The sequence below is a fragment of the Fukomys damarensis genome, unplaced genomic scaffold (genome assembly GCF_012274545.1).
Source record: "Fukomys damarensis isolate Sample0158 unplaced genomic scaffold, DMR_v1.0_HiC HiC_scaffold_23, whole genome shotgun sequence".
In the NCBI taxonomy this organism is placed as follows: domain Eukaryota; kingdom Metazoa; phylum Chordata; class Mammalia; order Rodentia; family Bathyergidae; genus Fukomys; species Fukomys damarensis.
Window position 1 is genome coordinate 50,406,063 of NW_022900935.1, and position 27,767 is coordinate 50,433,829.

Below are 27,767 nucleotides of genomic sequence, written 5' to 3' on the forward strand. Positions count from 1 at the left end.
TTTTTTTTAAAGCAGCAGACTCCATTTATTCTAGCTGTTCCCCAGCACCCCACCCAACCCCATGAAAGCTTACAATAAAAAGAAAAAAAAAAGTGGAGCTGCTCTGGGTCAAGTGGGGAGGGGAGAGCAGTTCGAGGCTTTAGCTCCAATACCAACTAGAGTTCCTTCCCTCTTTGTCCCTCCTCCCGTAAACCACTGCTCCTCAGGCACCACTGAGGAACACTCTTTGTCCCTCCTCCCGTAAACCACTGCTCCTCAGGCACCACTGAGGAACACTCTGGCTTCAAGAACACAGACTAAAACCCACTCCATCACTTGAAACACCACAAAAGATTATTCACTTTATAATTAACCTGTGAAATTTAAAGTCTATCATCAAAATTTGCTATTCTTATTTCACATGAATATTTTAAAAATGAATAGTGCATTCTTTTTTGATGGATGAACTTAAAAATCCACCGGGATTTCTTCTAGTGTCTCATAGTTTTGGTTGCCTTGTCGGGTGTGCAACACGCCTCTCACCTTGAAAGCTCAATCTGGACATTTGGAAACCAGGTGCAGATCTTCAGCACTGAGGGAACTGGGATTTCCAAAGTTAATTCTTCCACTTTAGAGTGATTTAGCTATATCATGGAATTAGAATCACTTTCTCCAGAAATCACATCCCCCACCCCCCCACCCCAAGTACTAGTTTCAGTTCATCTTGTGATATCGGTAAGAGCAGGGTTTTCGAAGCTTGCTAAATAAATCTTCAGAGCAAAATTTTCCTTTTTCATAATTTTAGCTGATTAAAATTATGAGCAACTAAACAAAGCTTCAGCATAGCTTACTCGATAGAAAATGTAATTAAAATATAAATTAGGTGCACTTAGTAGAGACTTTGGTTTACAGGAACAGTATATATAGTAAAGACAAGCTGACCCAGCAAAAGAATTAAAATCCCACCCCACCCACATGCTCTGAAAAGCTATAAAAATGCAGTATTTCCATTTAAGATAAAAAGTAAATCCAAAATACCTGATCATACTGATTCAAGATAAAAAACATTATGATTTTAAAAAGTCATCTTAACAAGGGTCCCCTGAACATCTTAGGGTAGCAAACTACTAAGTTTAGGCTAAATGGTTGCATTAGGAAGTTAATAACCAAAATAATAAAGCTGTATTTCCAGGAAATTTGTGCTTGAAAAAATACAAAAACAACCCACGAAGGCGAAGTTGAAACACATACTGCAAAATACAATGTTCTCCTATAGAAAAAACAAACATGTAAATGGCTTAATCTTGTAAAGATAATGATTCTTTTAGCCAATCGTTTATAAAGTTAGAATAATTCAAAATAACTTTATTCTTTTTTACAAAGAGCAAGTACAGGAGCTATTCAAAATCATGTACTCAATCAAAATGAAATGGGACTTGTACCGATTGCTGAAGTTATCTTGATGTGTGAAAGACTTGAAATCTGTGAAGTGATTTTAATAGATTACCTTTTATAAAAATAGTAGTAGTCTTTAAGTGTAGAATACTGCCTAACTCTGGAGACGCAGGAAAAGTCAGCATTCTTTAGGTTCAAGATATTAATTTTAAATAGCAGCTGAATGTGTCCTCATGGCAAAGCATAAAGACCTTTTTTCCTTGAAGAGGAATTTCAAAGTTGTCCTTTCCCCTCACAGTGTCCTAAAACTTTTAAAAAAGGAGGGAGAGAGGGTGATTTCCTGTATTTCAGCATTCTCTGAAACTGCTGAATGGAGGCTGTCGGTCAAGGGTATAAATAGAGTCCTGGGTGAGTCCTCGAAATTCATCATTCCACAGCAAATCCACAAGTTTCTTCAATGGCTGTTAGCAGCTTTTCATAGAGCTTTTCATAGCTTTCATACGGCGGAATGTCTATTCGATTGAAGCTGTGGAGAAGCACATCAGACTTTAACAGTCCATTCAAAACAAACATACACTGGCCTACCACGTGTTTACTAATACAGCCACATTATTCCTCGAGGCACAGAAAGTTAAAAGGTTGTACTTTGCTAAAGTCGATTACCACTTTAGGGTTTTTCTATTAATTTCTGAATAATCTTGTATCACTCTTTTGAGTTGTTTATTCCTCCTAAACATCCTTTAACTAGTAAGGAAATAAATGAAAAGTCAAATCCATTTGGAACTAACTACTACATGGGATGGTGGGAACAGCTACAGAAATCACTCACCACGTGTGGGCTTTGGGCAGGTTGTTAGTGCAGGCATCAATCTGGTGTATGGTGAAGAGCCGTGGGCCTGCAGCACCTGTGTTGTGTGGGAGGGAAATGTAGGTCAGATCACTGCAGGTACATGGACGGATCCATCGGCACAGTTTGAGACTAGAACTGGTACATAAGCCACAAGGTCCAGGGATAGAGGAATGTTGTAAATCCACACCTGCTTTTCCTCAGGGTAGCAGGAAAAGAATCTGGGTTTTTAAAGCTGGAATTGATACTGGATAAGGCTGGCTGCCTCAATACACTAGCATTTCAGCTGGAGAAAAAATTCAGGATTGAAACTTCTTTGCCAGCTTCTATTTTATAGATCAATATCCCAAAATAATGAGAAAAATAATCAGCCAAGATAAATCACAGTGTTTGCACACACTCAGAAGATCACAACCAAATGCAAACTTAGACGTCATGCCTCAAACTGAGCCAAGAACAAGATAAACAGCATATGATCCATTTCAGTTAACACAGACACCCCATACAAATATATGGAGGCCAACTGCAACTTCTAATTCCCCACAGAGGGAAAGTAAGCACAATTTGTCAGCGCACTCTGAGCTTATGCACCGTTGTGGCACTGATGAATTATGTACCAGTCTTGATTTGTGTTTCCTCCCTTGGCACCAACAGCAGCAACTTTAAAAATGAAGAGCTTGAGAGGTAAAGGAAGCTACTGCCACCCATGTAAGCATGACAATCATTAGCCATAGTAATAACGCACCCAAAAATTAGCAGCTTATTCCACAGAAAACAAGACTTAAAAATGGAATATGGTTGAAAATCAGTGGTTGACGCCATGCAATAATTAAAGTGCTCTGGCCAAACAGATGGCCTCCATAAATCATGCTGTCTCTTTCTGTTAAGAATAAAGTGAGGGGAGGTGCCTTGCAGGTACAAGGACCCGAGTTCGATCGCCGGTACCAAAAAAACAAACAAAGTGAGGGGAGAGGCAATCAAGTGGGGAAATGTTTTGCCAGGTTGAGATGTGAACATGGAAGCAGATGGTCTCCCCTACAGAAATGTACAACAGAATTAAAAGCTACGTGACCAGAAATGAAAGGCAGTGATCACCACATACAGCCAATCTAACATGCATCACTCACTACAATCACAGAGAGCCCTGCAGAAAAGGCTCTTGGGGGGAGCAAGAGAAGGAAGGAGAAGAAGGCATCACGACGTGAGAGTTCCAGATAAGAAAGAGTGAAAAGAGAATTTGTTCATAAGCACAGGGTTTGTAAAATGTCTCAGTGCCACCCTACCTCCACCCCAGAACATCCGACGCCACTGTGCCTGCCTGTCCCTCTGGGTTCGTACCTTGTAGTGCTTTGAAGCCCTGCAGAGGCACTCTAGATGATCCTGTCACAAACTGTAGCAATCGCGCTCGCCGCTCTTCATCAAAAAACTCCACAGCTTTCCAGAACCACTTGACGACATTGCTGTCTGGTGTACAGTGTTTTAACCGGGTGTTTACCTTCCAGTCACTCACATCTATCTTTCCAAGTCCACAAATAATGAGCTGTTAACATATTGCACAAATGATGAGCCAGTGGAAACCAAAGCCATGCCAAAAATTCCTCAAAACAGAACTCTAGATTTGTAGTGTTGATCCTCATTTGGTATTCTTTTTTGTTGTTGCTCTTTTGAGACAGGGTCTCACTATGTAGTTGAGACTGACCTGGAACTCACTATGTAGCTCAGGCTGGTCTCGAACTCACAGCGATCCTCCTGCCTCAGCCTCCCGAGTGCTGGGATTACAGGCACGTGCCACCACGCTGGGAAAAAGAATATTTTGTTTTGTTTTGGTACTAGGGATCGAACGTGGGTCCTTGCACTTGCAAGGCAGGAGTTGGAACCACTGAGTTCAATCCCAGGCCCTCTCATTTGGTATTCTTAATCAAAGGTGTACATCAGAATCATCTGGAAAGCCTCTCAAAATATACACACTAGGTTCTCTGCTCAGAAACTCTAATTCTGTGCATCTGGGTGACAGGATATGCATTTTAAAAACTTCCACAGGTATCTGCTCACTGCAGACTCCTTTCCCATGGCCTGAAAACCACCACTGTGTTGGACTCCACAGATTAAAGCCACTGGGAAAATTCCTAATTTCAAAAGAGAATTCTAAAATCTTTAAATGTGGATCAAAATTAAAGACTCAAAAAGTAAATACAATGTGTATGTGCCTCCTTGGATGCGTATATTATTATGGTTTCAACACTCACTATCAGCTTTGTGAGTTGGGGTTACTGAGCTCTTCCCTAGCCAAGTTTCCTCTGCCGTGGCATGGGAGCTGGATCTATTTCACTGCATACATCCTGTGAAAGGGGCTACAGTGCACAGCAACTAAAGAAATGTATGCCGAATACTGGATTAATGCAGTGCTTAATAATTTTAAAATTATACATGAAATACAGGACACACTGATACAGATGCAAAGTCAGTAAAGATCATATCAAAATCCTTTTGATACTATTAATATATATATCTCTTTAGGGTCAAAGACTAACTCATCGCTAATCTAACATCTTTTTACAGTGAATTATGATAATATATAGTATAAAACAATGTAACTTGTATATCCTAATTTTTTAGAATCTGTCAATCTAGTATAACATTAAGTGCTATACACTTTTCTGATCAGTTTAATGATTTCATTAGCAGTAAAAACTATACAATAAATCCTACTCCTATGGAATGAAATCTCCAACAAAGCAACTAGGTAGACTTCTAACAGATCAGAGTTTAAGCCACACTGAAGTGGAAACAGGTAAGCCTAACAGGGTTATGGATGCTGTCAGAACATCCAGAGTGACCGTTATAAGGTATACCCCGCTTTCAGTGAGAAGGTCCCACACCCCGGCTTTACTGTCACTGCTGCTGTACCTGCCTCCTCCTCCTGTCCACTTCCTTTGGCCATTGCACTAGCAACTTCAACAAAAACGGAAGGAGGGATACTACTGAGTCAAACCAGTCTTTGTATTTATTTGCTACCGTGTCTGTTAACAAATTTAATTACAAAAGACAATGAAATTAATAAAACCATATTCTAAGTTCTCTAGTTTTAACAGAAACAAAAATACTACAAACTCTTGAGTACACCTGTTAGTATATGAGTATTTCCAAAGGGGTAATTAAGGTATTGTTCAGTTTATCCTAAGTGTCTTACTTATTTTATGATCTTGTCTACCAAATGTTTTCCAACAAAGCTTAGTGCAAACAAACCCATTTGAACCAACTGAGGCTTTGGTTAATTAAATCAATAACCGCCAAATCAAAGAGTAGAAAAAACACTGGAAGAATTTACACACAAGACATAAAATCTTATGGAACTATAAGTGTTCTTATGGAACTATAAGTGTTCACGATAAGGCCAGTGTTGTACACAGGCACAGGTCTGTGAACCCAGCAGCAGGAGACTGAGGCAGTCTTGAGTTGCCAGCCTGGGCAACCTAGCAAGTTTATTTTGTTTTTTATTTTTTGAGACAGGGTCTCACTATGTAGTTGAGACTGCCCTGGAACTCACTGTGTAGCCCAGGCTGGTCTCGAACTCACAGCGATCCTCCTGCCTCAGCTTCCTGAGTGCTGGATTGTTGGGATTACAGGAGTGCGCCACCACGCCCAGCCACCTAGCAAGTATAAGGCTGGCCTAGATTATATAGTGAGACCCTGACACAAAAGCAAAAAATAAATAAATAAATAAATAAAAAATACAAATCACAATATAAGAGAGATCGTTTGCTCACAGAAATTACAAACATGAAAGGTTTTCCCTAGTAAGAATTCTTATGGAACTGCAGTATAAAATTTTGAAAGCAACAGAAATACAACTTCTCTAAAACTAAGAAAAGTAATTCCCAATTACTTTCCTGTTGCATTAGATGAGGTCACAACACTAATGCACTGACCTCTAACTCCTTCTCATCGAATGTCTTCAGCAGATGCTGTGGAATCACTTCATTAAATCCTTTCTGCAGAGCCAGGAATTGAGCCTCGATGCCTCGTAAAAATCTCCAGTTCACATACAGTCTGTAAATATTGGACAGGATTTTCCTATGATCATATACACTCAGATTTGGCAATTATTAAATTTTCTACTTTAGCAGCATCACACTATACAAGCATCTAGAATCAGGAATTTAGTCTGAAACTAATGTGGATAAATAGATCCTAAGCTGTGAGGAAGTTCAATGGACATAAAAAGTAGTACCTTCCCACCAAGAAAAGCACTATCAATAAAGCAACTCTTCTAATTAGACAAACTCCCAGTAAACTAGAAATCCAGAGCTTAGATGGTTCTGAGCTTAAAGTCCTGTGGGCTCAAAATGTAGCGCACTGGTAGAGTACATGCTTAGCATGGGTGAGGCTTTGGGTTCAATCCACCATATCAGAAGAAAAAATATCTTTAAAAAAACTTCCTTCTAAACTTACACCATATATGCCAGTAACCAGAATAGCTCATTTAACCAAAAATGGTGATTTTTCTGGCTTTACTTGAAAGTATCATTGGAATGTATTGCATGCTTCAGTTATATTTGGGGAAGACTACACAGGAAGAAGAGGAAAATCCTCATATCCAAAATGAGAAAAAGTAAAAGCAATTTTTGAAAGCATTTTTTAATCATTACTCCTTGAAGGCTGTAGAAACTGAAAGATGCTGTTGTACCAACAGTAAGTACACACTAAACTACATCTCTTATGTAACTTGTGCTCTGGCTGGAACTTACCATTTATAAGGGGACTGTTTTTGTTCACCCATCTTCCCAGTAAACATTCATCTCATACATCTCGGAACTATTTATTTGTCAAATGTTACCAGTATTTCCTTTTCCAAACTTGGAAGAAGAGTCCTCTACTTCAATAAACAAACTGCTTAACATTATATCCTTTGGAGGACCTCAGTGTTGTTTGTCAGTTTAAAGACAATAATACTGCACAACTATTGTCACTGTGCAGCTGCCTCTCACATCTGTCAATGGCCAGGAATTATTACCGTGTCAAAGAGCCTACACGAGCCCTGGAGGAAGTAGGTCTAGGAACTCAGAAAGTGACACACTAGATCCTGGAGTGACATGCTACTGAGGCTGGAGAACTTCCCCGTCACTCTTTATATACATATACACATACATACACATTGTATGTGTGTATGTGTATGTATATATTTTTGGGGGGTGCCGGGGATCAAATTCAGGACCTTGTGCTTTCAAGGCAGATGGCAGAACCACTGAGCTAAATCCCTGGCCCTCTCATATGTTTAATTACAAATGCAATGCACCCTTATCACTTATATGAAGAAACACCAGACAGTAACTGCGGTGACAATGAAACCCAAAACCCATTCTCCTCTTCTCCGCGGATCTCCTATTCCCAAGACACCAACTCTGTTTCTTCTCCCTAGGCCAGTGATGGTGAACCTTTTAGAATTTGCAATGACACAAACTGCCTGCTGTGGCACATGTGTCACAGGTTCACCCCCACTGTCCTAGGTAAACACTGAATTTGGTATTCAGCCTTCCTGAACATCCTGTAACAGTTTCTTCCTATATAAATTGTCTAGGACTTGTTTTCTGGATTTAACAGCTTATGCAGTCTTGCGTTCAAATATCCTACTGGATGCATGTGTTAAATCATGTTACTCTAAAAACATTTTGGTAGTTCATTTTTTTGGGGGGGGTACCGGGGATCGAACTCAGGACCTTGCTCTTGCGAGGCAGACAGCAGCACCACTGAGCTAAATCCCTAGACCTGGTAGTTAATTTTTTACAAGTACTATTTAGCTAAACATCTATACTCATATGTTTTTACTTACATGTGTATGTTTCTACAGAAGAGTCCTAAAAACAGAGCTGCCAGTTGAAGATCATGTGCATGTTCATTTTGCTAGTTGTTACGGATCTGCTTTTCAAAAAGCTACTACAAACCGGGTGTGGTGGCACACGCCTGTAATCCTAGCACTCGGGAGGCTGAGGCAGGAGGATTACTGTGAGTTCGAGACCAGCCTGGGCTACATAGTGAGTTCCAGGTCAATCTGAACTCAACTACATAGTGAGAACCTGTCTCAAAAAAACCAAAAAAAAAAAAAAAAGCTACTACAATGTTCACTTCAATCAATAGTGTATGACACTGAGTGGCCTCATTTTGAAACTAGGAAAGTTTAGCTAATAAGATTTAGATACGTAATTGATGTAACAGTACTGTATACATGTCTGTATACATATGCTAAAGTTCAAACTCCTAAACATGATTACCATGGTTTGTGTTTACAATTTATATTAACCCAATACTTCAAAGTTCCTCAATTTATATTTTATAAAACCTGAAGGGCCAGGAATCTAGCTCAGTGGGGCCGCCACCTGCCTCGAAAGTGCAACTAAAGAGCCCAGTGAGAATGAGCTTGCAGAGAGTGATTCAAGGTGTGAGCCCCTGCAGCCAAGCTTTTGAGCCATTTTAGTTCAGGCTTTTCATATGTGAGTGAAGAGTGCTAGCTAACATCGTGTGCAACCGTGTGTTCTCTGCCTAAATTACTGACCTCTAAAATTGTGAAAAATAATAAAATGGTAGTTATTTTTAAGTCACTGAATTCTGTGGAGGGAGGCATATTTTTGTAACAATAATTAATACTACTACTTACATATTTTTCCACACCGGTATCCTAGAATATTAAAAAAAATTCTCAACCTTGAGAACATAAGAATTGTTTACCTGACATACTCTTTTTTATTTTCTTCAGTAACAGGGATACTTTTGCCATTTGGTTTAAGTTCATGCTGAATAATTTCACCATATGCATTATGTTCAACACAGAAGGTATGGTCTAAAACCCCTGTAATATCATTCTCACTAAACAGGAAAGAGAAAAAGACACATAACTGGGAAATCGAGACCACAGATCCAATAGGTGTATTAACTGGTGAGACAGAGCTAAGGCTGTTGATAATGACAAATGTCAGGTTAGGCTCCTCTTCCTAGTTTTTATGCTACCAATTTCACCTTCTCCTGGGTAGAAAAATAAAAATGCTTGAACCTAAACACAGGTTAATATTTTATTTCCAAAGTAGTAAGACAGAGCCATGATCAAAGCTACTTTGCTAGAACCACAACCTAGAAAGGTTTCAGCTATGACAGGGATTCAGATAATAGGCCCTCCTGAACCTGAGCACCCTTGTTTAAGCAAATATTTGAGTATCCCCAGTGAGAAACCAACCTTTGTGTTTTATAAAAATAAGTACAGTATTGCCAATATATCTTCCTAAACAACATTAGTCATAACCTTAAAAAAAAGTCACTGTTTAATTACAAATCAATGACAAGGGCCAGGGATTTAGCTCATTGATGCCCCCGCCTGCCTGGCAAGCACAATGTCCTGAGTTCAATCCCCAGTACCCCCCCAAAAAAGACAACTAGGTGTGGTGGCTCATGCCTGTAATCCCAGCACTAAGGGAGGTTGAGACAGGAAGAGAGAAAGTTCAAGTCCCACCTTGGCAATTTAGCAAGATCCTATCCCAAAATTAAAAAAAATAAAAAAGGTCCAGGATGTAGTCCAGTAGTACAGTAGCCATAGATTCAATACTTCAGTATTCCCCACCACCCAATCAATGGCACGAGGAATTCTGACACACAATAGGTTGGATGGAAACTTTCATCACACTGACAATTATTATTCAGAGTATACTTTTTTTTGAGACATGGTCTTGCTACATAGTTCAGGCTGGCCTTGGATGCACCATGCCCAGCTGTGACACAGCATTTTATAAACTAGAATATACCAGTTAAGCATTCATAATCAGAAAATCCAAAGCTTCGTCAGGGGCAACACATCACCACTAGTGGAAAATTCCACATTTGACCTCATGTGACAAGTTGAAATCAAAACATGGGTGTATTAAAAATATTTTACAGAATTATCTGTAGGCTATATACATACACAAGATATATGAAATAAATGAATTTTGTGTTTAGACTTGGGTCCTCTCAAGATCTCAATGCAAATATAACAAAATCCAAAAAATATATATATATAAATATATAACATCTGAAACATTTCTAGTCCCAAGCATTCCACATAAGGGATACTCAATGTACACTAGATTTTTCCCTTTTCAAACTAGTAATACTCAAAGCTGGGGAAGATGGTGCACTCCTGTAATCCAAGCACTCGGAAGGCTGAGGCAGTAGGATCCCTGCAAGTTTGAGGCCAGCCTAGCTATACATTGTGAGTTCAAGGTCAGCCTGAACTACACAGCAAGACCATGTCTCAAAAACAAACAAAAACAAAAAACTAGTAATACTCTAACTTTATGGAATTTTAAATGTATAGGAGAGCGGTAGAAAGGGGAAAAGTCTTACGTGGTCCTATCACTCACATAATCACATTCAGTATTTTCTGTGTATATTTTAAAATTTTAAGATAAAATGTATCACTTTTGAAACACTTTTTGTAAAGCTCCTATTCTAACTACAGTATAATGAATAGATAAAAGAATCAATACATACAGTATCCACACCAGACTATTATGAAGGTCTGGATCAACTAACTCCATGTCATCCAAAGTAATTGACTTTCCGAGCAACTGTTTATAGAAAGGCAATGTAAAACCGCCATCAATGTAATGTCCATGAAACACAGCCATTCCCATTATTCGTCCAACGAAGTGGAAATATGATAAATGTTCCTGAAATTCAAAAAAGTTTATATAAATACTCCAGTTAGAGACTATCCAGGAAGTTTTTAATATAAATACTTAAGAAATATCAAGCATTTTAAAATAAGTATCAAATTTGTACCCAACAACTATTTAAATGGAAGGAGTTATATTATCAAAGCACAATTACCCTCAGGGAGTGTTTCTATATAGTATGTTCAAGATTCTCTAAGTCACTATGAAATAACATGTTTGTATCGATGCCCCTCAGAGAGAAAAGGCACACTCTGTACAACTCATCTTTTCGGAAAGCGCTCCACATTACTGCCCCGCTGCAGCTTCATTCCACGCCTCAGACCCCATTCTCTTCCTCTCTGCTCATCTCCTGTTGAGGCCCTTGCCAGGGAAAAATGCTTTCAATCCTACACATACCTGCTTCCTTGACTTACCCAGAAACTGTACCTCAAACTACTACAGACTTAAGAGCAGAGATTTGGTGTGAGACTTGGATTAGTCATGTTTCTGCCATCACTGGCTCTGTATATCTGGTCAAATTAATAGACCTATAGGACTACTTGTCCACATCTGGTAGTAGGAAGATAATGATACTATCTAAAGAGTCTGTGAGAAGCACAAAGAGGTGGTGAAACCTTTGGCACAGGTCCAACAGATGTGAGCTGGTGACGCCTACAGAGGCAGTAGTGCGCTCACCAAGAATTTCACCTACAAATCATCCTTTGATCCAGAATTTCCTGCAGTGAATCTTAACACTTTTACTATGTTTGGATATATTTGATTTTCATCACACATTGTTTTGCTAGTTGGATGTTTGTAAAATTCTTTCACTTCTATATTTAATGGGTAACTTTTAAACTCTTTTTTTTTTTTTTGCAGGGATTGACCTCAGGCCCTTGTGCTTGCAAAGCAGGCAGTGCAATCACTGAGTCAAATCTGTGGCCCTTTAAGCTTATCTTTAATCTGTTTTTTTTTGGCTTTTTTTGAGACAAGAGCTTGCTATATAGTTCAGACTGGCCTTGAACTCACTATGTGGCCCAGCCTGGTCTCAAACATGTGACAATTCTTCTGCCTTAGCCTCCTGAATGCTATGATCACAGGTGTGCATCACCACACCAACATTTAACCTCTCTTTGATCTTAGAAAGTTTTGTTTTTTTTTTTTTTTTTTCTGGTACTGGGGATCGAATTTGGGACCTTGTGCTTGTGGCACCACTGAGCTAAATCCCTACCCCAGCTTTTCCTTTTTAAAAGTAAATGTTTGGCTGGGCATGGTGGCGCACGCCTGTAATCCCAGCACTCCGGAGGCTGAGGCAGGAGGATCACTGCGAGTTCGAGACCAGCCTGGGCTACATAGTGAGTTCCAGGTCAGTTGCAACTACATAGTGAGACCCTGTCTCAAAAAACCAAAAAACCAAAAAAAAAAAAGTAAATGTTCACTACAACATATTCAGATAAAATACAGACAAAAAACAAAAACAAAAAACCACAAAAACCTTAAAAATCATCCATTATCTAATATCCAGAGATAACCATTGTTAGTTATCACAGTGTATAGCCTTTCAATGTTCACACTTATGGCCAGGGGTGATGGCACACACATGTAATCTCAGCATACAGGAGGTTGAGGCTGGAGGAACACCATGAGTTTGAGGCCAGCCTAAGCTACACAGTGAATTCAACGTCAGCCTGAACTACATAGTGAGACCCCGCCTTAAAAAACAAAAACAAAAATGTTCACACTTACACATATTTACCAAAGTTGTATCAAGCTACTGTATAGCCTTCTTTACATTTAATATATCATGAACACCATCTTCAACCCACATTATCATTTTAGTGGCTATGTAGTAGGCCCTTATATGAAAAGATAGCAGGTTTAATATAAACATGTTAATAATAGCTGCTAACTTTAAGTGCTTAATAATGTATAGAAGGGTCAATAAAGTATACCACTTGTACTAAATACTCAATATACAGGGTCCCATTTAACTCCCACAACTCCTCTCTAAAATCTAAAATATGTCTTTTTTTTCAGGGATCAAACTTGGGTCCTTGTGCTTGTGAGGCAGGCGGCAGAACCACTGAGCTAAATCCCCTGCCTCAATGTCTTTTTAATTAATTCCAGAATCTATACTCTTAATCAATTATATTATTCTGTCCTATATCATAATTTAATCAATCCTCACTCTTGTGAACAACTGAGTTGCTTTCAACTGAAGCTACTATAAATACCAAATATCTCTGTGCCCACACTGTTGAATACATTCATAATCATTTACTTGAAAAAATTTTCTAGAAGAGAGATTACTGAGTCAAAGGGTACGACTACAACAAGGATAAGTAATTCTTATGTAATAATCTACATTGACATTTAAAGATGAAAAGCATTGCAGTCCCAATTTAATTCACATCATTGTAACTAAAAATCATACTGGATTAACAGCAGAATCAGGATTGATCTGTAATGTGTAGATATCATCTCTTGAATACTGGAACAGGCCATAGTATGGATTCAACATCTCATGTGACAGGAGATACAACCATTCCCTACAAAACAAGACATAAAAAAGGAATTTTTATTAATCATTTTCTTTTTCCTTTTTTAGTGGTACTGTGTGTGGAACCTAGGGCCTGTGCACGGAGCTACATTCTGAGCCTATTTTTAAATTCAGAGACAAGGTAGCATGAAGTCGCCCACCCTGGACTTGAACTTGCCAACCTCCTGGCCTCAGACTTCTAGAGTGCTGGCAGAGTGCACAACCAGACCTGGCCATCAGTATAGTTTTATTAAGATATGCAATTAATTCACATTAGCAAATAACTTTTAAAAATTAGTAAAAGGAAATAAAGCATTAATTGCAATTACATAAGATTGCACTGGTGGGGCCTGGGATGTAGGCTCAGTGGCACCGTGCCTGCCTGGCAAGCACAGGGTCCTGAGTTTGATGGGGTGGGAGAAACACACTGGAAAAAATCTACCATGCCTAAATAGTAAGGAAAAACTTGATTTATTATACTGAAGTTGCTGCTCACTCAATTTGGGACACTTTCTTACACTTTAGCATCAGATAATATATAAGCATTATCCATGAAGTGTGACTGAAAAGTAGGGTGAATGTTTAAATTTTAAAAATTTTTTATAGTAGGTTTGTCATGAAATGGCTTTTATCAGACTGAGATAAGGCTCTCTATTTTTTTTTCAGTGTTTTTATGATAAAAGGATGTTGGATTTTGTCAAAGGCTTTTTCTGCATCTTTTGAGATGATCATATAATTTTTATTTTATTTATTTTTGGTACCGGGGATCAAACCGAGGTCCTTGTGCTTTCAAGGCAGGTGGCAGAACCACTGAGCTAAATCCCTGGCCCAATCATATAATTTTTAACCTTGTTTCTGTTTATATGATACATTACATTTACTGATCTGTATATGTTGAACCATCCTTGCATTCCTGGGATGAAACCTACTTGGTTATGATATATTATCTTTTTGATGATTTGTTGCAGCTGTCTTCCAGTATCTTTTTGAGAATTTCTGCACCTATGTTTATTAAGGGAATTGGTCTTCTGTAGTTCCTTTTTTTTGGTACTGGGGATCAAACTCAGGATCTTGAGTTTGCAATGCAGGCGGCAGAATCACTGAGCTAAATCCCCAGCAGTAGTTCTCTTTTTTTTGTTTGTTTGTTTTTTGAGACAGGGTCTCACTATGTAGTTGAGACTGATCTGGAACTCACTTTGTAGCCCAGGCTGGTCTCGAACTCATAGCGATCCTCCTGCCTCAGCCTCCTGAGCGCTGGGACTACAGGCGTGCGCCACCACACCCGGCTGTAGTTCTCTTTTTTGACTGGATCCTTGTCTTATTTTGGAATCAGGGTAAACAATAGAATACTATGCTGCCATAAAGAAAGATAAACAAGTCATTTAAAGGAAAATGTGTGCATCTTGAAACCACAGTGTTAAGTGAAGTAAATCAGACATACAGATTAAATATTGCATTGTTTCTCTTATTTGAGAAACTCAAAGTATTAATAAGAACAAAATGTAAGAGAGATAATAGGAAGCAGAAAGACAGATTTTTCTCAAAGTGGAAGGGATGAAGAGATGGAGGGGAAGGAGATGAAAAAGGAATTAAGATGTAGAACGTACATGTATCAACCCCAGAAAAGGAGCATAATCATTATGCCTTGCAAACATACTAAAAAAAAGGGGGAAGGGATCAAGAGGAGATGGAGGGGGAAAGGGAAAGGGGATTAAAAAAAGAAAGGTATATTATGTACATGTGCAAACTTCCCACAAGAAATGTAAACATTATATACTACAAATATGTACCAGTAACAATAAATGTATTACAAGCCAGGCATGGTGGCTCCGGCCTGTAGCCCCAGGACTTAGGAGGCTGGGGCAAAAGGATCACTGAAGGTTCAAGGCCAGCCTGAACTACACAGTGAGACACTGTCTCAATCATTCAATATGTATTACAGTAAAGACACACTGCCATCAATCCCCTTCAAAATAATAATAATTTCTTGCTTCAAATATATTTATTCCACCATTCTCAGCATTTTCTAAGCAGTTCTGAAAGCCCTCTCTCTTGAGTGTTTTTAACTGTGTTATTGTGGCTATCTCGACACTCTCAAATAATTCAAAATGACCTTTAATGGTCGTTTTGACTTTGAGGAAGGTGAGAAGTCACATGGTAAGCAAGGTGGAGGAGGACAGCCTGTAATGTACTTATGAATCTGCCCACTGGATGGCACTCAGCAGCAGCAGTCACTGTATTTTTTAATCACACTTCTTAAACTCACTCAGGAAAAGGGACTTTAGAACTGCTTCAGAAAGTGCCAAGAACCATGGAATAAGTGTTCAAAGAAACAGGAGTATTTTGAGAGGGATTAATGACAATATATGTTTTACTGTAATACATGTTTTAAAAATATAAACTTCCACTGTAAAGTTTATCACACCTCATAGCAGTTCAGCTACTCACAAGACGCCGTAGCCCAGTAGTCTGTTACTTTAAATGATAAATAAATTTGTAATCTATGATAAATATAAAATGAAGGGAAGCTGCATGTGTGGTGCACATCTGTAATCCCAGCACGTAGAAGGCTGAGGCAGGAGGATCACTGTGAGTTCAAGGTCATCCTGAACTATATAGCAAGACACTGTCTCAAAAGAGAAGAATATGGTTTTATTTCAAAGAATTCACATTATCTAGATTATCCTAGTCCACTCTCATCAGGGAAGATTTATACTAGTTTATATAGATATATAAAATAGATTTAATTTATTTTGGACAAAGGAGTATTTTGTTGGTATTGGTTTAATAAGAAAATTTCATTATCTATTTCATCATCTTCACTGAAAAAAAACTTGAAACATACCACAATATGTCAGAGATTCCAAGGCATTTGGCACAGGTATGAACGCAAAGGTCAGGCTGCACTGTCTGGGTATGTTCCAAATTACTTCTTGATTTCAAATGTACATTAATGTTTCATAAACTTTACAATAAACAGTATTACCACCACCAATTCTTTATATTTTTCAAAATAGAAGAGACAACCTGTTAATAATCTTCATGAAAATGAAATGAGCTACTCTAAAATTTAGAGGTATAGCTCTAATCTCAATTCTTGACATTTCTCAGATAGCGAAAATTGTTTAAATGTTTTGATGTTATGGATTAAGAGTCTCATGCTCTATCAACTGAGCTAGTGAAGGGCAGCTGTTAATTTATGGATTAAATAGCCTGATAATACATTTTTAACAAGGTAAAGAAAAACAGGGCAAATGCAAACAGTTCATTAAAAGTCTCAAGGTTGTTCCTGACTATGCAAAGCAGAGAAAAAAACATGTGCTGAAGTACGGAGATGGTAAAAAGGAAGGGCCTGAAAGTCCTATTAACAGCCCATGGAGAGTTGGTTATAGCTAGATTTCAAGAGTCTTCCTGGGTTATATAATCCATTAGAGAGTATTAAATAACTTTTCTGGTAGCAGGACTACCTTAACCTCATCATGAATATATCTACTAGAATTTTCTGTACACTGCAAATATTAGGGATTATTATACTAGAAAATAAATACCCATGAGAAACTCACATTATAGAAAGAGTCTTATAAGTATAAAGACTTATGTCATTAACTGTCAAGTCTTTACCTAGCAACCCCTCCATAATCAAGGCCTTCTTCTCCACGAAATTTTATCATTAATCGCTTCCAGAGATCTTTTGGTCTCATTTTCATGACCTGTCGATACGACTCCTGGAAAAAAATGTAAATAAAGAGTATTATCATTATAGCCTGTTTTAACATATTGTTTAAAATGTCCTTCCCATCCCAGCCCTAAAATATAGTTCATATAAAATAAAATGTATTCAACAAATCAGTAAATTCCAGATACTTTAAAGTTTATGAAACTTATAAAAATTCTACCCTATTAAAAATAGAATTTGGTATAAGTAGCAAATTCCTAAAAGTTGGTTGACCTAATTTTACTGATGTCACAGTAAAATGTAAATGTAAGAAAAACAAAGTTCCAAAAAATATAAGTAATCTTTAATGTGATTTTTTATAATTTTAAAATATTAGGTTGAATTTTTTTTTCACAGACTGGGCTCCTAGTAGTAGGCCAACCCTAGTGACAAACACATTCCCACTGCCCACTGGCACTAACTTCCAGCCCTCATTCATTCATTTTATTTACATATGTATGTATGTATTCATTTATTTATATTTTAGTAGGGCCACCAAAGGAACCCACCACCCCATTGAAATCAGCCAAGCACTAGTCCTCTGGGCTCCATCTATAGTTCATCTCATGTCCAAGGCAGCACTGAAAATTCCTAGTGCTGTTTCTTTTTTTTTTCTTTTGGTACCAGGGATCAATCTCAGGTCCTTGCGCTTGTGAGGCAGGCGGTGGCATCACTGAGCTAAACTCTAGGCCCCCTAGTATTGTTTTTTTGAGTGGCTAAGGGGTAAGCAGAGATATCTTGGGTGGCAGCATTGGTACAGAAAGATACAGATTGAGCAAGTGAAAGTGCCCGAGGCACAGATTCCTGGCACCAGTTTGTGAGCCAGACACTCAGCTGGGCCCTGGCTGCTGAAGTTCTTTAGGTACCTTGGCCATGGTGCAGTGGGTGCTCCTACTGGAGCCCAAGGTAGCTTCACCCCACTGCTTGTTTACTTTGAGCTCTCCCCCCGCCAATCCAGCCACCACTGTCACCCCATCCCCACTGCTGTCTCCGATTAGCTCCCAGCACAGGCCCCTAACATCTCCTTGGCCACTGCCGCCTTTATCAAATGAATGATTAGCCACAATGTCAGAACTACTTTGCAAAAAGTTTGTCCTTTAGGAAAAGGATTACCAGATCTCCAGACATCTCTTGTCCAGGAATCCTCCAATGAGTAGGAAAGCCCCACCTTTGATCTGTCATTTATTATGCAAGAACTTTGAAGCTGATATTAGGTTTTTATCTTTCATCCAAAGATAAAAATATATGCCAGGAAAAAAGATTTTCAACAAATGAAGGAAGCAGTCCAATAATAATCACACAAAATAATTTTTCTATATAAGACTCCCTTACCTCATGAGCTAAGTTATACCTCTCCTTTTGAAAAAAATAAAAAAGTCTTATACCTTTCAGAAGAGTTAGAAAGTTAGGCCTTCACTACCAAGTATTTGTAGTGCAGAGGCCACACCAAAGCAATCAGGACATTTAGCACTCTTCATCCCATTTAAGTGATTATTGTACATATTAAATCTTTCCGATATCATTGCCTTATTCCCCACAATCAAAATAGAAATTAATGAGAAGCTCCCACCTAAAGAAATAAGGCTTGAAAAAATATTCTCGGAAAAGAGAATAAAAGACTAAATTTAATTTTCCTCTGACTTGGAAGTTTACCTCAAAAATCTCTTCCCTGGAAACCTCAATGCGGCAGTGGCCGGCCTGAGGCTGTTGCTGGGAAAGTTCTTGGCGCAAGATTTTGAGTTTCTGAACCAGGTCTCGCTTGTATCTCGGCACTGTCAGGCACTCTGTATCATCCGGGCATAATGACACCACTTGCTGTTGCTGTTGGTCTTTCAACTGGTTCTGCCGACTACAAGTAAACAAAAAAAGTTATTAGAAAATTATTTCAAACATAAAAGATTGCAGTCACATTTAAAATACCATCAGACTGTAAAACAAGACTAGCTGTACCAATTTCCAAGCCTAATGGGGACATAAGGTTAGCCTGACATATTTTGGCAACAAGCTATCTTTACCGTTTATTTTTCCAGAGTCTATATGAACTGATAGAATGAATAATGGAGGGTTTTTCCCCCTTTCTTTCTGTGGTACTCGGGGTTGAACCCAATAGCTTCTGCATGGAAGACAACCACTCTACCACTGCACTGGATAAGACTTCATACAACTTCTGAGAGCAGATTTCCAAATACCATTTCTATTTTCCTCTTTATCATTCCATCATCCATTTGAAAATTCAGGCATACGCCAAGCACTGCATGTTTTCTAGAGTTAAGCCTTGCTGGGAGAGCCAAACAGGAGCACAAACTGGCAGTGTGGCAGACCCCTTCTTCCTCTACCTTTTATAGTCAAGATCACAAGAATGGAGGAGAGCATATGAAAGTTACTGGCACAGAGAAATAAGTACTTTACAACGTGTCTAGGTGCTTTTAAAATGACTACCGTGTGTGTGTGTGTGTGTGTGTGTGTGTGTGTGTGTGTTAAAATTTAACATTTCAACCAGTTTTAAGTGTACACTTCAGTGGCACTGAGTACATTCATTGTTGTAGTAATGTGACTTTTAAATGCATATACATAGTTTTCCACAAAATGAAAATAATCTCCCAAGGACATCATAAATATAGTAATTTTAAAGGGCACTTGCCAAAGACGTATTTTTATTTTCCTGGCATAAAATGTCATAAGTTGCATCTAAGATTTTTTTTAAGAACTCTATTATGATATAATGACGTAGTTAATTCTAATAAGCTGTACAGTCACTGTGTCAAAGTTGAAATTTAAAATTAATTTTACAAACAAAAGACAACTGTAACCTAAAGATAAAGGACAATGATAGCTATGATAAAATACATGAAAATAGCTTTCATTTCTCTAAACATAGCACCCAAATTTACAATACTCATGTACCAAGCCAAATTATATACCTAAAATATAACTACAGAGAAAATACAGCATTTTTGTAAATGTCAAGTTACTAACTACTCTTCCAAACATTGTGAAATAAATTATGTAAATTAGTCTATAAATAATTATATAATCCTTTTTAAAAATTAATTTAAGGAATGTGTGACTCTGGGTTCAATCCCCAACACTGCCAAAAAAAAAAAAAAAAAAAAAAAAAAAAAAAAAAAAGAAAAGAAAAAGAAAAAGTAAAGTACATGCAAAAACATTTTGCACCAGATATAAAAATTAACTCAATCGCAAGTGCAAGGTCCTGAGTTTGATCCCTGGTGCCAAACAAAATTAACTCAAGCTAGGAGACATGGTGCACACCTGTAACTTCAGATACTTGGAAGGCTGAGGCAAGAGAATTATAAGTTCAAGGCCAGCAAAAGCAACTGAAAGGGCTGGGGATATAGCTGATAGTAGAACACATTGGCATGTTCAAGGTCCTGCCTGGGTTTAATCATGGAGCGGGGGCACTCAAAATGGATCACAGATTACAATATAAAACCTAAAACACTGGTGGCGAACCTATGGCTCATGTGCCACAGCAGGCTATTGGTATCACTGAAAGTTCTAAAAGGTTTGCTCTCACTAACCTAAAAACATATAACTTCAAAACAGAGAACACTTTTATGACCTATGTTAGGCAATGATGTACAATAATAAAAGCATAATCCATGAAAGAAGAAATAGATGAATTAAACTTATCAATTTTTTTTTAATTTCTGCTTTTCAATAGATAGAAGAAAATTAAGAGAAGTCATAGCCTTGGAAAATATACATATCTGCTGTATCCTGTATCTAAATATCTAAGGAACTCTCACAAGCTTAATAATAAAAAACTGGGGCTGGAGATTTAGCTCAGCGGTTCGGTGGCCTGCCTTGCAAGCACAAGGAACCAAGTTCAATCTCCAGTACCCAAAAAACAAAACAAAACAAAAAATTAATAAAAAACTGGTTAGCTATGAGCATAGGGGAGTACAATGCTTTCACCAAAGATGATATATGGAAAGCAAATAAAAACATGAAAGATGCCCAGCATTATTAGTTATTACAGAAACATACATTAAAACCAGAATGAGATATCACTGTATAGTTAGCCATACCAAGTGTTAGCAAGCTTATCTAGCAACTACTTGTGGGACCATACAATGATACACTCACTTTTAAAGGCAATCTCGCATATTCCTTTGTTTTATTAATTTATTTTTTTCCAGTATCTGGGATCAAACTCAGGATCTTGTGCTTTCCAAGGCAGGCATGGATCATTCTTTAAAAGTTATACATAAATCTACCCTATATATTCAGCTATTTTAGTCTTAGGTAATTATTTACCCAAGAGATACAACAATATATGACCATACAAACCCTTATACATAAATGTTTTTAAGAGTTATCTGTCATAGCCAAGTATGGGGGAAAAAACTCCAATGTCCATCAATAGGTAAATGTATAAATTGTAGTACACATCAATACAATGTAATACTACCAGCAACAAAAACAAACTAATGTGAACCAACAAAGACAAATCTCAAAATTGTATTAGGTAACAGAAACCAATCAAAAAAGACAACAAACTACATGATCTCATTTATGTAAAATTCAAGAAAATTCAAAATAATACAAGGTGAAAAAAATATCTTAGCGAGCCTGGCATGGTGGCACATGTCTGTAATCCCAGCACTCGGGAGGCTGAGGCAGGAGGATCACTGTGAATTCAAGACCAGCTTGGGCTACATAGTGAGTTCCAGGTCAGTCTCAACTACATAGTGAGCTTCATGGTTTACTGAGAATGGGGTGTTTAGAGGAAATTTGTGTCCCCTAAAAGAAATGCTGAAGTCTTAATCCTTAGAATCTATGGGTGGGACCTTAATTATAGATTTAATCAAGTTAAGCTAAAGTCATACTGCACCGGGATGCCCCAATAAATCCAATAACTGGTGTCCTTAGAAAAGAAGGGAAATCTGGATACAGACACATAGGAAAGATATAAGAACTGGGAATGGCGTCACAAGCTTATAATCCCAGCACGCTAGCAGTCTGAAGTAAAAGGATTGCAAGTTTGAGCCTAGCTTAGACAAGTCAACAGGACCCTTTCTGAGAATAAAAGGGCTGAAGATGTAGTCAGTGCAAAGGCCCTGGGTTTAATTTCCATTACAGCAGTACAGTACTACCAAACAGGAAGGAAAGAAAGAAACAAAGGGGTGAGGGGAGAAGAAGAGAAAGAAGGGGGGAGAAAAAGAACAAGTAAAAAGAAAAGGATGAGATGAGAAGGAATGGAGTGACAGTCAGTAAGACAAGGACCATCAGAATAGGCTAGGAGAAACCACCAGAAGCTCAAAGGGCATGAACAAATTCTCCCTCAGTGATGCCAGCTGACTGCCTCAGAACTGGAAGAGAATGAGTTTCTGTTGTAATTCCCATTTGTGCTGTTCTATTTCAGCAGTACTGGAAAATGAATGTCCCCCAAGTCTCATGTTCAGAAAGGGAGCTTTAGAAAGATGACTGGATAATGAACAGCCTATCTTCATCAGCAGATTAGTCCACTGATGAGTTCAAAGCTGACTGTGCTGTGCAGAGGTGGGTCCTGCTTGGAGAAGGTGGCCAAGGGAGGACATGACCTGGAAGGGTGTACAGTATTCTTGTTCTTGGCTCCTTCCCTTCTCTGCTTCCTGGCTGCCAAGGGATGAGCAGTGGTGCTCCGCCAGGCTCTTCTGCTGTGCCATTTCTGCCTTGGAGCCAGGTGATGGACTGAATCCATTGGAAACTGAGCCAAGGTAAGTTCCTTCTCCTTTAGGTTGCAAGTCTTGGGTATTTTGTTTCAGCAATAGGAAAGTGAGTGCTCAGCAAAGAGAGGAGGAGAAATTACAAAGGAGCATGAGGGATCTTTAGGGTAATGATAGGTATGTTCATTTTCATCACTGCAGTGATGGTTTCTTGGGTGTATAATATGTAAAAATTAAACTGTATAATTTAAATATTTGTAATTTATTCTATGTCAATTATTTTCAGTAAAGCTAACTTTTTAAAGAGCCAGGGAACATCTGGCTCATTCATAAAACCTTGTATGAAAGACTGTGTAAGACCGACAAATGGATGCTGAGTGTGGTGGTACACACTTGTAATCCCAGCACTTGGGAGACTGAGGCTGGAGGATCATCATGAGTTCAGGGCCAGTCTTGGCTACACAGTGAGTTCAAGACCAGCCTGAACTACATAGCAAGACCCTGTCTCAAAAACAAACAAATCCCAAAACGAAACAAAACAAAACCCTGCAAATGGAAAAGAAGGTTTAAAGCTGAAGGACACACTGGCACTGTGTTCTCTCTTCCATGGCAGCCTGCCCTCATGCTGTGGAGTGTACTTTTTCTTCTACTTTCACTTGGCCCAAACTCATTCTACAGAGGTTGTTTCTTTTCTTACCTTTAATAAAACTTTGCTACTGTTTAAAAAAAAAAAAGCTGAAGGATGAAACCAAGACAGCAAAAAATCCAGAACTAAGCCATTCTATAACTCTAATTTCTGATGCACATGAGAAGAAAAAAATTCAACTACCCAATAAAGCAGCCTATCTCTTCGTTATGGCACGGCACAAGGGCAGTTATGTAAGAGCTTAACGTTACCACTGGCCAGGAAACAGTGAAGGTGCCAATCTGTTCTCCTTTAAGGACTCTGACAATGTCCAAAGTCTTATAAAGCAATCAAATGATTTCCTTAAAATAAATGATCCTGACAGGTACAGAAAAGTCTCGAATTGCAAAGCACTTGCCCATAGTCATCTTTTATTTATTATTCTCTTAAAGCTTCCTCTAAGGGTATAAGGCAGAATATGTTTAGTCAAAAGAAGGGAAATTAAAGTTAAAAGGATATAAACAAGAAAAGAGAGACAAAAAAGACATTCTACAGTTAGAGTGGCTGGATTCAAATCTCAGCTCTTCCATTTTTTTATGAACCTCTGCACAGATTATGTAACTGTATAATGCTCCACTTTTCTCATTTCTCAGCCTAGGACTGAAATGCAGATGACATGAGACAGCATTTAACCAGCACTCAGAGCATGATAAGCAGAATAATTATTTTAACTTCTACTAATAAATTTATTGGATTTTTAAAAATTCTATATAGTATATTTTTCAAGCAACCGAAACAAAAAACAAAATGCAAATGATTTAAGAGAATACAATCTCCTTGGCCATATTATTTGTTGAAACCTAATGTAGTTGTGCAGTAGGCTGAAATTGTGCCCTATCACTGACAGACTGAATGTTCAGGCCTCAAAGGAACAGCACGATCTTCAGGTCATCAAAAATAAGCCTCTGATCTCTCATGTTCCTCACGCTACTCTCACCTCCCAAAGACTAGTTTCTAGATAAGTCACAGACATGACCTGTTAGGCATTTTATATGTCAGCCACTGGATGCTGTAACATGATGAATCAATGTTTTTCTCAAACAAATCAGCTCTTTGATGTCCTGATTCTCATTCCTTCCCTCCATCCATGCCTGCTCCTGCTACTCTGGTCCCTTTTCTAGATCAGAAAACTCTAGATTGATCTTTGGTGATGATTAAGTATGGATTAGGGGCAGTTACATTGGAAGCTTTTCTTTTTTTGTTTGTTTGTTTGTTTGTTTGAGACAGGGTCTCACTATGTAGTTGAGACTGACCTGGAACTCACTTTGTAGCCCAGGCTGGTCTGAACTCACAGCGATCCTCCTGCCTCAGCCTCCCCAGTGCTGGGATTACAGGCATGCGCCACCACGCCCAGCTTGGAAGCTTTTCTTATAACCTTGATTGTGGGGTATGGGTTCTTCTGTTGGTTTTTTTTTTCCTTTACAAGCCTTCAGTGAAATCCCACACAAATGCTTGGGTTTATAATTTGGCCTAGACCATTGTGGTTTTTTGCTTGAGGGAGGGAGTATGGTTTTTAGCTTCCCTTGAGAGAAAAAATGATGAAAGATCTATTTAACAAGGTTCTGGTTTCTCTTGTGACACAACAGCTTACTTATATGTGAACCTTTGCTTTGGGGTCAGCTTGGGAGACAGGATTTGTCCCCTTGGTAGATGGGGGTAGCTTGGTCTCTATTTACAAGCTCTTCTCCCATGGTCCTAGGTTAGACCCTCTCCAGCCAGCCCTGCAGGGGGTGGGTGTGTGTGAGCTGCAGTAGTGGGTGAAATGAGCCACTCATCCAGTGGACTGAAGCTATATCCAGAGAATTACCCTCAATTGGGGGTTGGCAGTAGCCAGGAAGTAGGCTTTTAGACATACCCTGAGTTGAACGGGTTTGCTTTTTAAACCATTGGTTGTAGATAATGAAAAGGTAGAGTTTGCCCTCTTCATGTCTGCTCTCCTTCCAAAGAGTTGCATCCAAAAAAGCTATTTTGCCCCACTCCCCTTCTTTGCCCCACTAAACAGAAGCAGACCGGTTTATGTCCTACTCCTGAATCCATGTAAAATTTGTACAAAAATATCTTATATGAAAATGATTTGCAATACGTACTTACTACCTGGGAGGTATCTTGAGATGTAAAATCACATCCTTTGGGTTGTGGGATTTTTGTTTTGTTTTCTCCAAATAAATCTGATGTTTAAAATTAAAAAAAAAAAAAAAAGCCTCTGAGAAGAATACCAACAATATTGTAGGAGGGATTTGGAAGGTAAAGGCTAAGGAAGGTTAAAGTATCTGCATAAGAAAATATTTAAATCAAACTGGATGTCCTCATTTACATTTTGGTATAACAGGCCTAGTATACCTAGTATATATTTCTCTAAGAGTTAATTCTCTTGTTACTTCTTCTCAAATATTAATTCCTGGTCTGTGGATGTAGATCAAAGGTAGCGTGCTTGCCTAACATGTCTAGTGCCCTCGGTCCAATCTTCAGTAGGGAAGAAACAACAACAAATTAATTACCAGTTCTTGTTAAATATGAGACACTCCACTCTAAAATGCAAAGTGCCCTATCACATTATTTTTCTTTCTTTTTTTGGTACCGGGGATCAAACTTGGGTCCTTGCGCTTGCGAGGCAGGTGGCAGAACCACTGAGCTAAATCCCTGGCCCCACATTGTTTTTATTACTCTGATGAGCACCCTCTATATGAGATTATAAATCTCATTTTATCATTTTCTAAATGTTGTAATATGAAAAAACTAAAAAGCAAAGTAATTTAATTTATAAAGGTTTTAATAATATAATCCACATATCACAGCTCCCTAAAATTTAGACTATGGGCTAAACTAACTTCATCAATTCATAGTTGGCCTGATAATAACAGCTGTATTCCACTAACTTTTTTGAAAAAACAAATCCAGGTAGAAAAATACAATATAAACTATATTAAATAAGGTAACAATATAATTGATAACTTAGACACAGATTTCAAACTTCTTGAACACTCAATTGAAATACACTCCAAGCTTTAAATCAACAGAAATAAAACACTAAGAGAAATGAAGTTTTCTTTTTCTTTTTTCTTTTGGTACCAGGGATTGAACTCAGGCCCTTGTGCTTGTTAGACAGGCGCCGGAACCACTGAGCTAAATCCCCGGCCCCTAGAGAAATAAAGTTTTCTATCCAACATATCCTCAGATATGTAAAGATTAATGTATCAACAATTAAATTTTAAAATTAGTGCCTTATGAATATCTATTTTTAAATTGCAATTTGAGATTAAAATTGTTTCTTATGCTTTATTGTAATGAATTCACTTTCACATATAAATTGGGTTTTATATGAATAAAAACTACTCCTTTATCACTTATAATTTAACTTTCGATAGAAACCCTAATGCTGTGAATAATTTTTACATATCTTGCTGTATATAACACGAGTAGTAAACCTTTGAGAAGATTTATCAGGCTAGACACTTTACTAATGATGCTGACAGAAGTTCTAAAATCTTGTCCTTTAAAAAAAACCAAACAAATGAAAAGGGCTGGGGGATTTAGCTCAGTGGCACTGCACATGCCTTGCAAGCGCAAGGTCCTGAGTTCCATCCCTGGTACCAAAAACAAAGAAACAAAAAACCCCCAATATACAAATTGTCAAGATTTTCACAGCATAGTAATTTACAATTCCTAGATATTGAGGAGAGGTACAAAATAATACTTCAATACTAAAATACATTTTCAAATAAAAACATTTTACAGGAATGTCCATAAAATTTGGAGGTAAGGGACATACCACCCATATTAATATAAACCAATAAACAGAACTATAAAACAATCATAAGAAGAGCAGTCTGGTGTTCTTCAAATTCTGACATTTACTCCAACAAACAAAAATGTAAAAGCATTTCTATTCCCATCTGTAGTTCCTCCTCTGGAACATTAACTTTCATTCAGTTATTTAATTCAACTAACTACTTAGTGAAAAGAAGACATATAACTGTTCTACTGAAGTGTTCCACTGGTAATATCAAGCAAAACTTCTATTATCCAAAGAAATGATCCTGAAGGCAGAAGATAAAATACAACCACTCCTTAGAACTTTGCCTGGCCTCTGAAAGAGCCATTCTGGCTCCTTACATTACAGATACTTCACTTTTGGTACAACTGAGGATAGCAGAGCAGGTAATACCATTTACAGAGAAATGCTACAATGAGTTATTCTGAAGTCACATGGAACTTTATCCTCCATTTCTTTTTTTTTTTTTTTTTTTTTTTTTTTTTTTT

General features: G+C 38.0%; 1 protein-coding gene across 1 annotated transcript in view; it reads right to left on the reverse strand.

Annotated features, from left to right (window-relative positions):
- Nucleotides 1-228: 228 nt before the first annotated feature.
- Smurf2 (SMAD specific E3 ubiquitin protein ligase 2) overlaps nt 229-27,767 on the reverse strand; it is a 132,023-nt gene continuing 104,484 nt past the window's right edge. The window contains exons 12-20 of the mRNA XM_033767411.1: nt 18,807-19,002; nt 17,060-17,163; nt 13,334-13,448; nt 10,736-10,914; nt 8,945-9,082; nt 6,151-6,271; nt 3,560-3,761; nt 2,204-2,279; nt 229-1,900 (exon numbers count right to left, since the gene is read on the reverse strand). Of these exons, the coding sequence (XP_033623302.1) occupies nt 1,801-1,900; nt 2,204-2,279; nt 3,560-3,761; nt 6,151-6,271; nt 8,945-9,082; nt 10,736-10,914; nt 13,334-13,448; nt 17,060-17,163; nt 18,807-19,002 (1,231 nt within the window). The 3' untranslated portion in view covers nt 229-1,800. The remainder of the gene's footprint in view (nt 1,901-2,203; nt 2,280-3,559; nt 3,762-6,150; nt 6,272-8,944; nt 9,083-10,735; nt 10,915-13,333; nt 13,449-17,059; nt 17,164-18,806; nt 19,003-27,767) is intronic.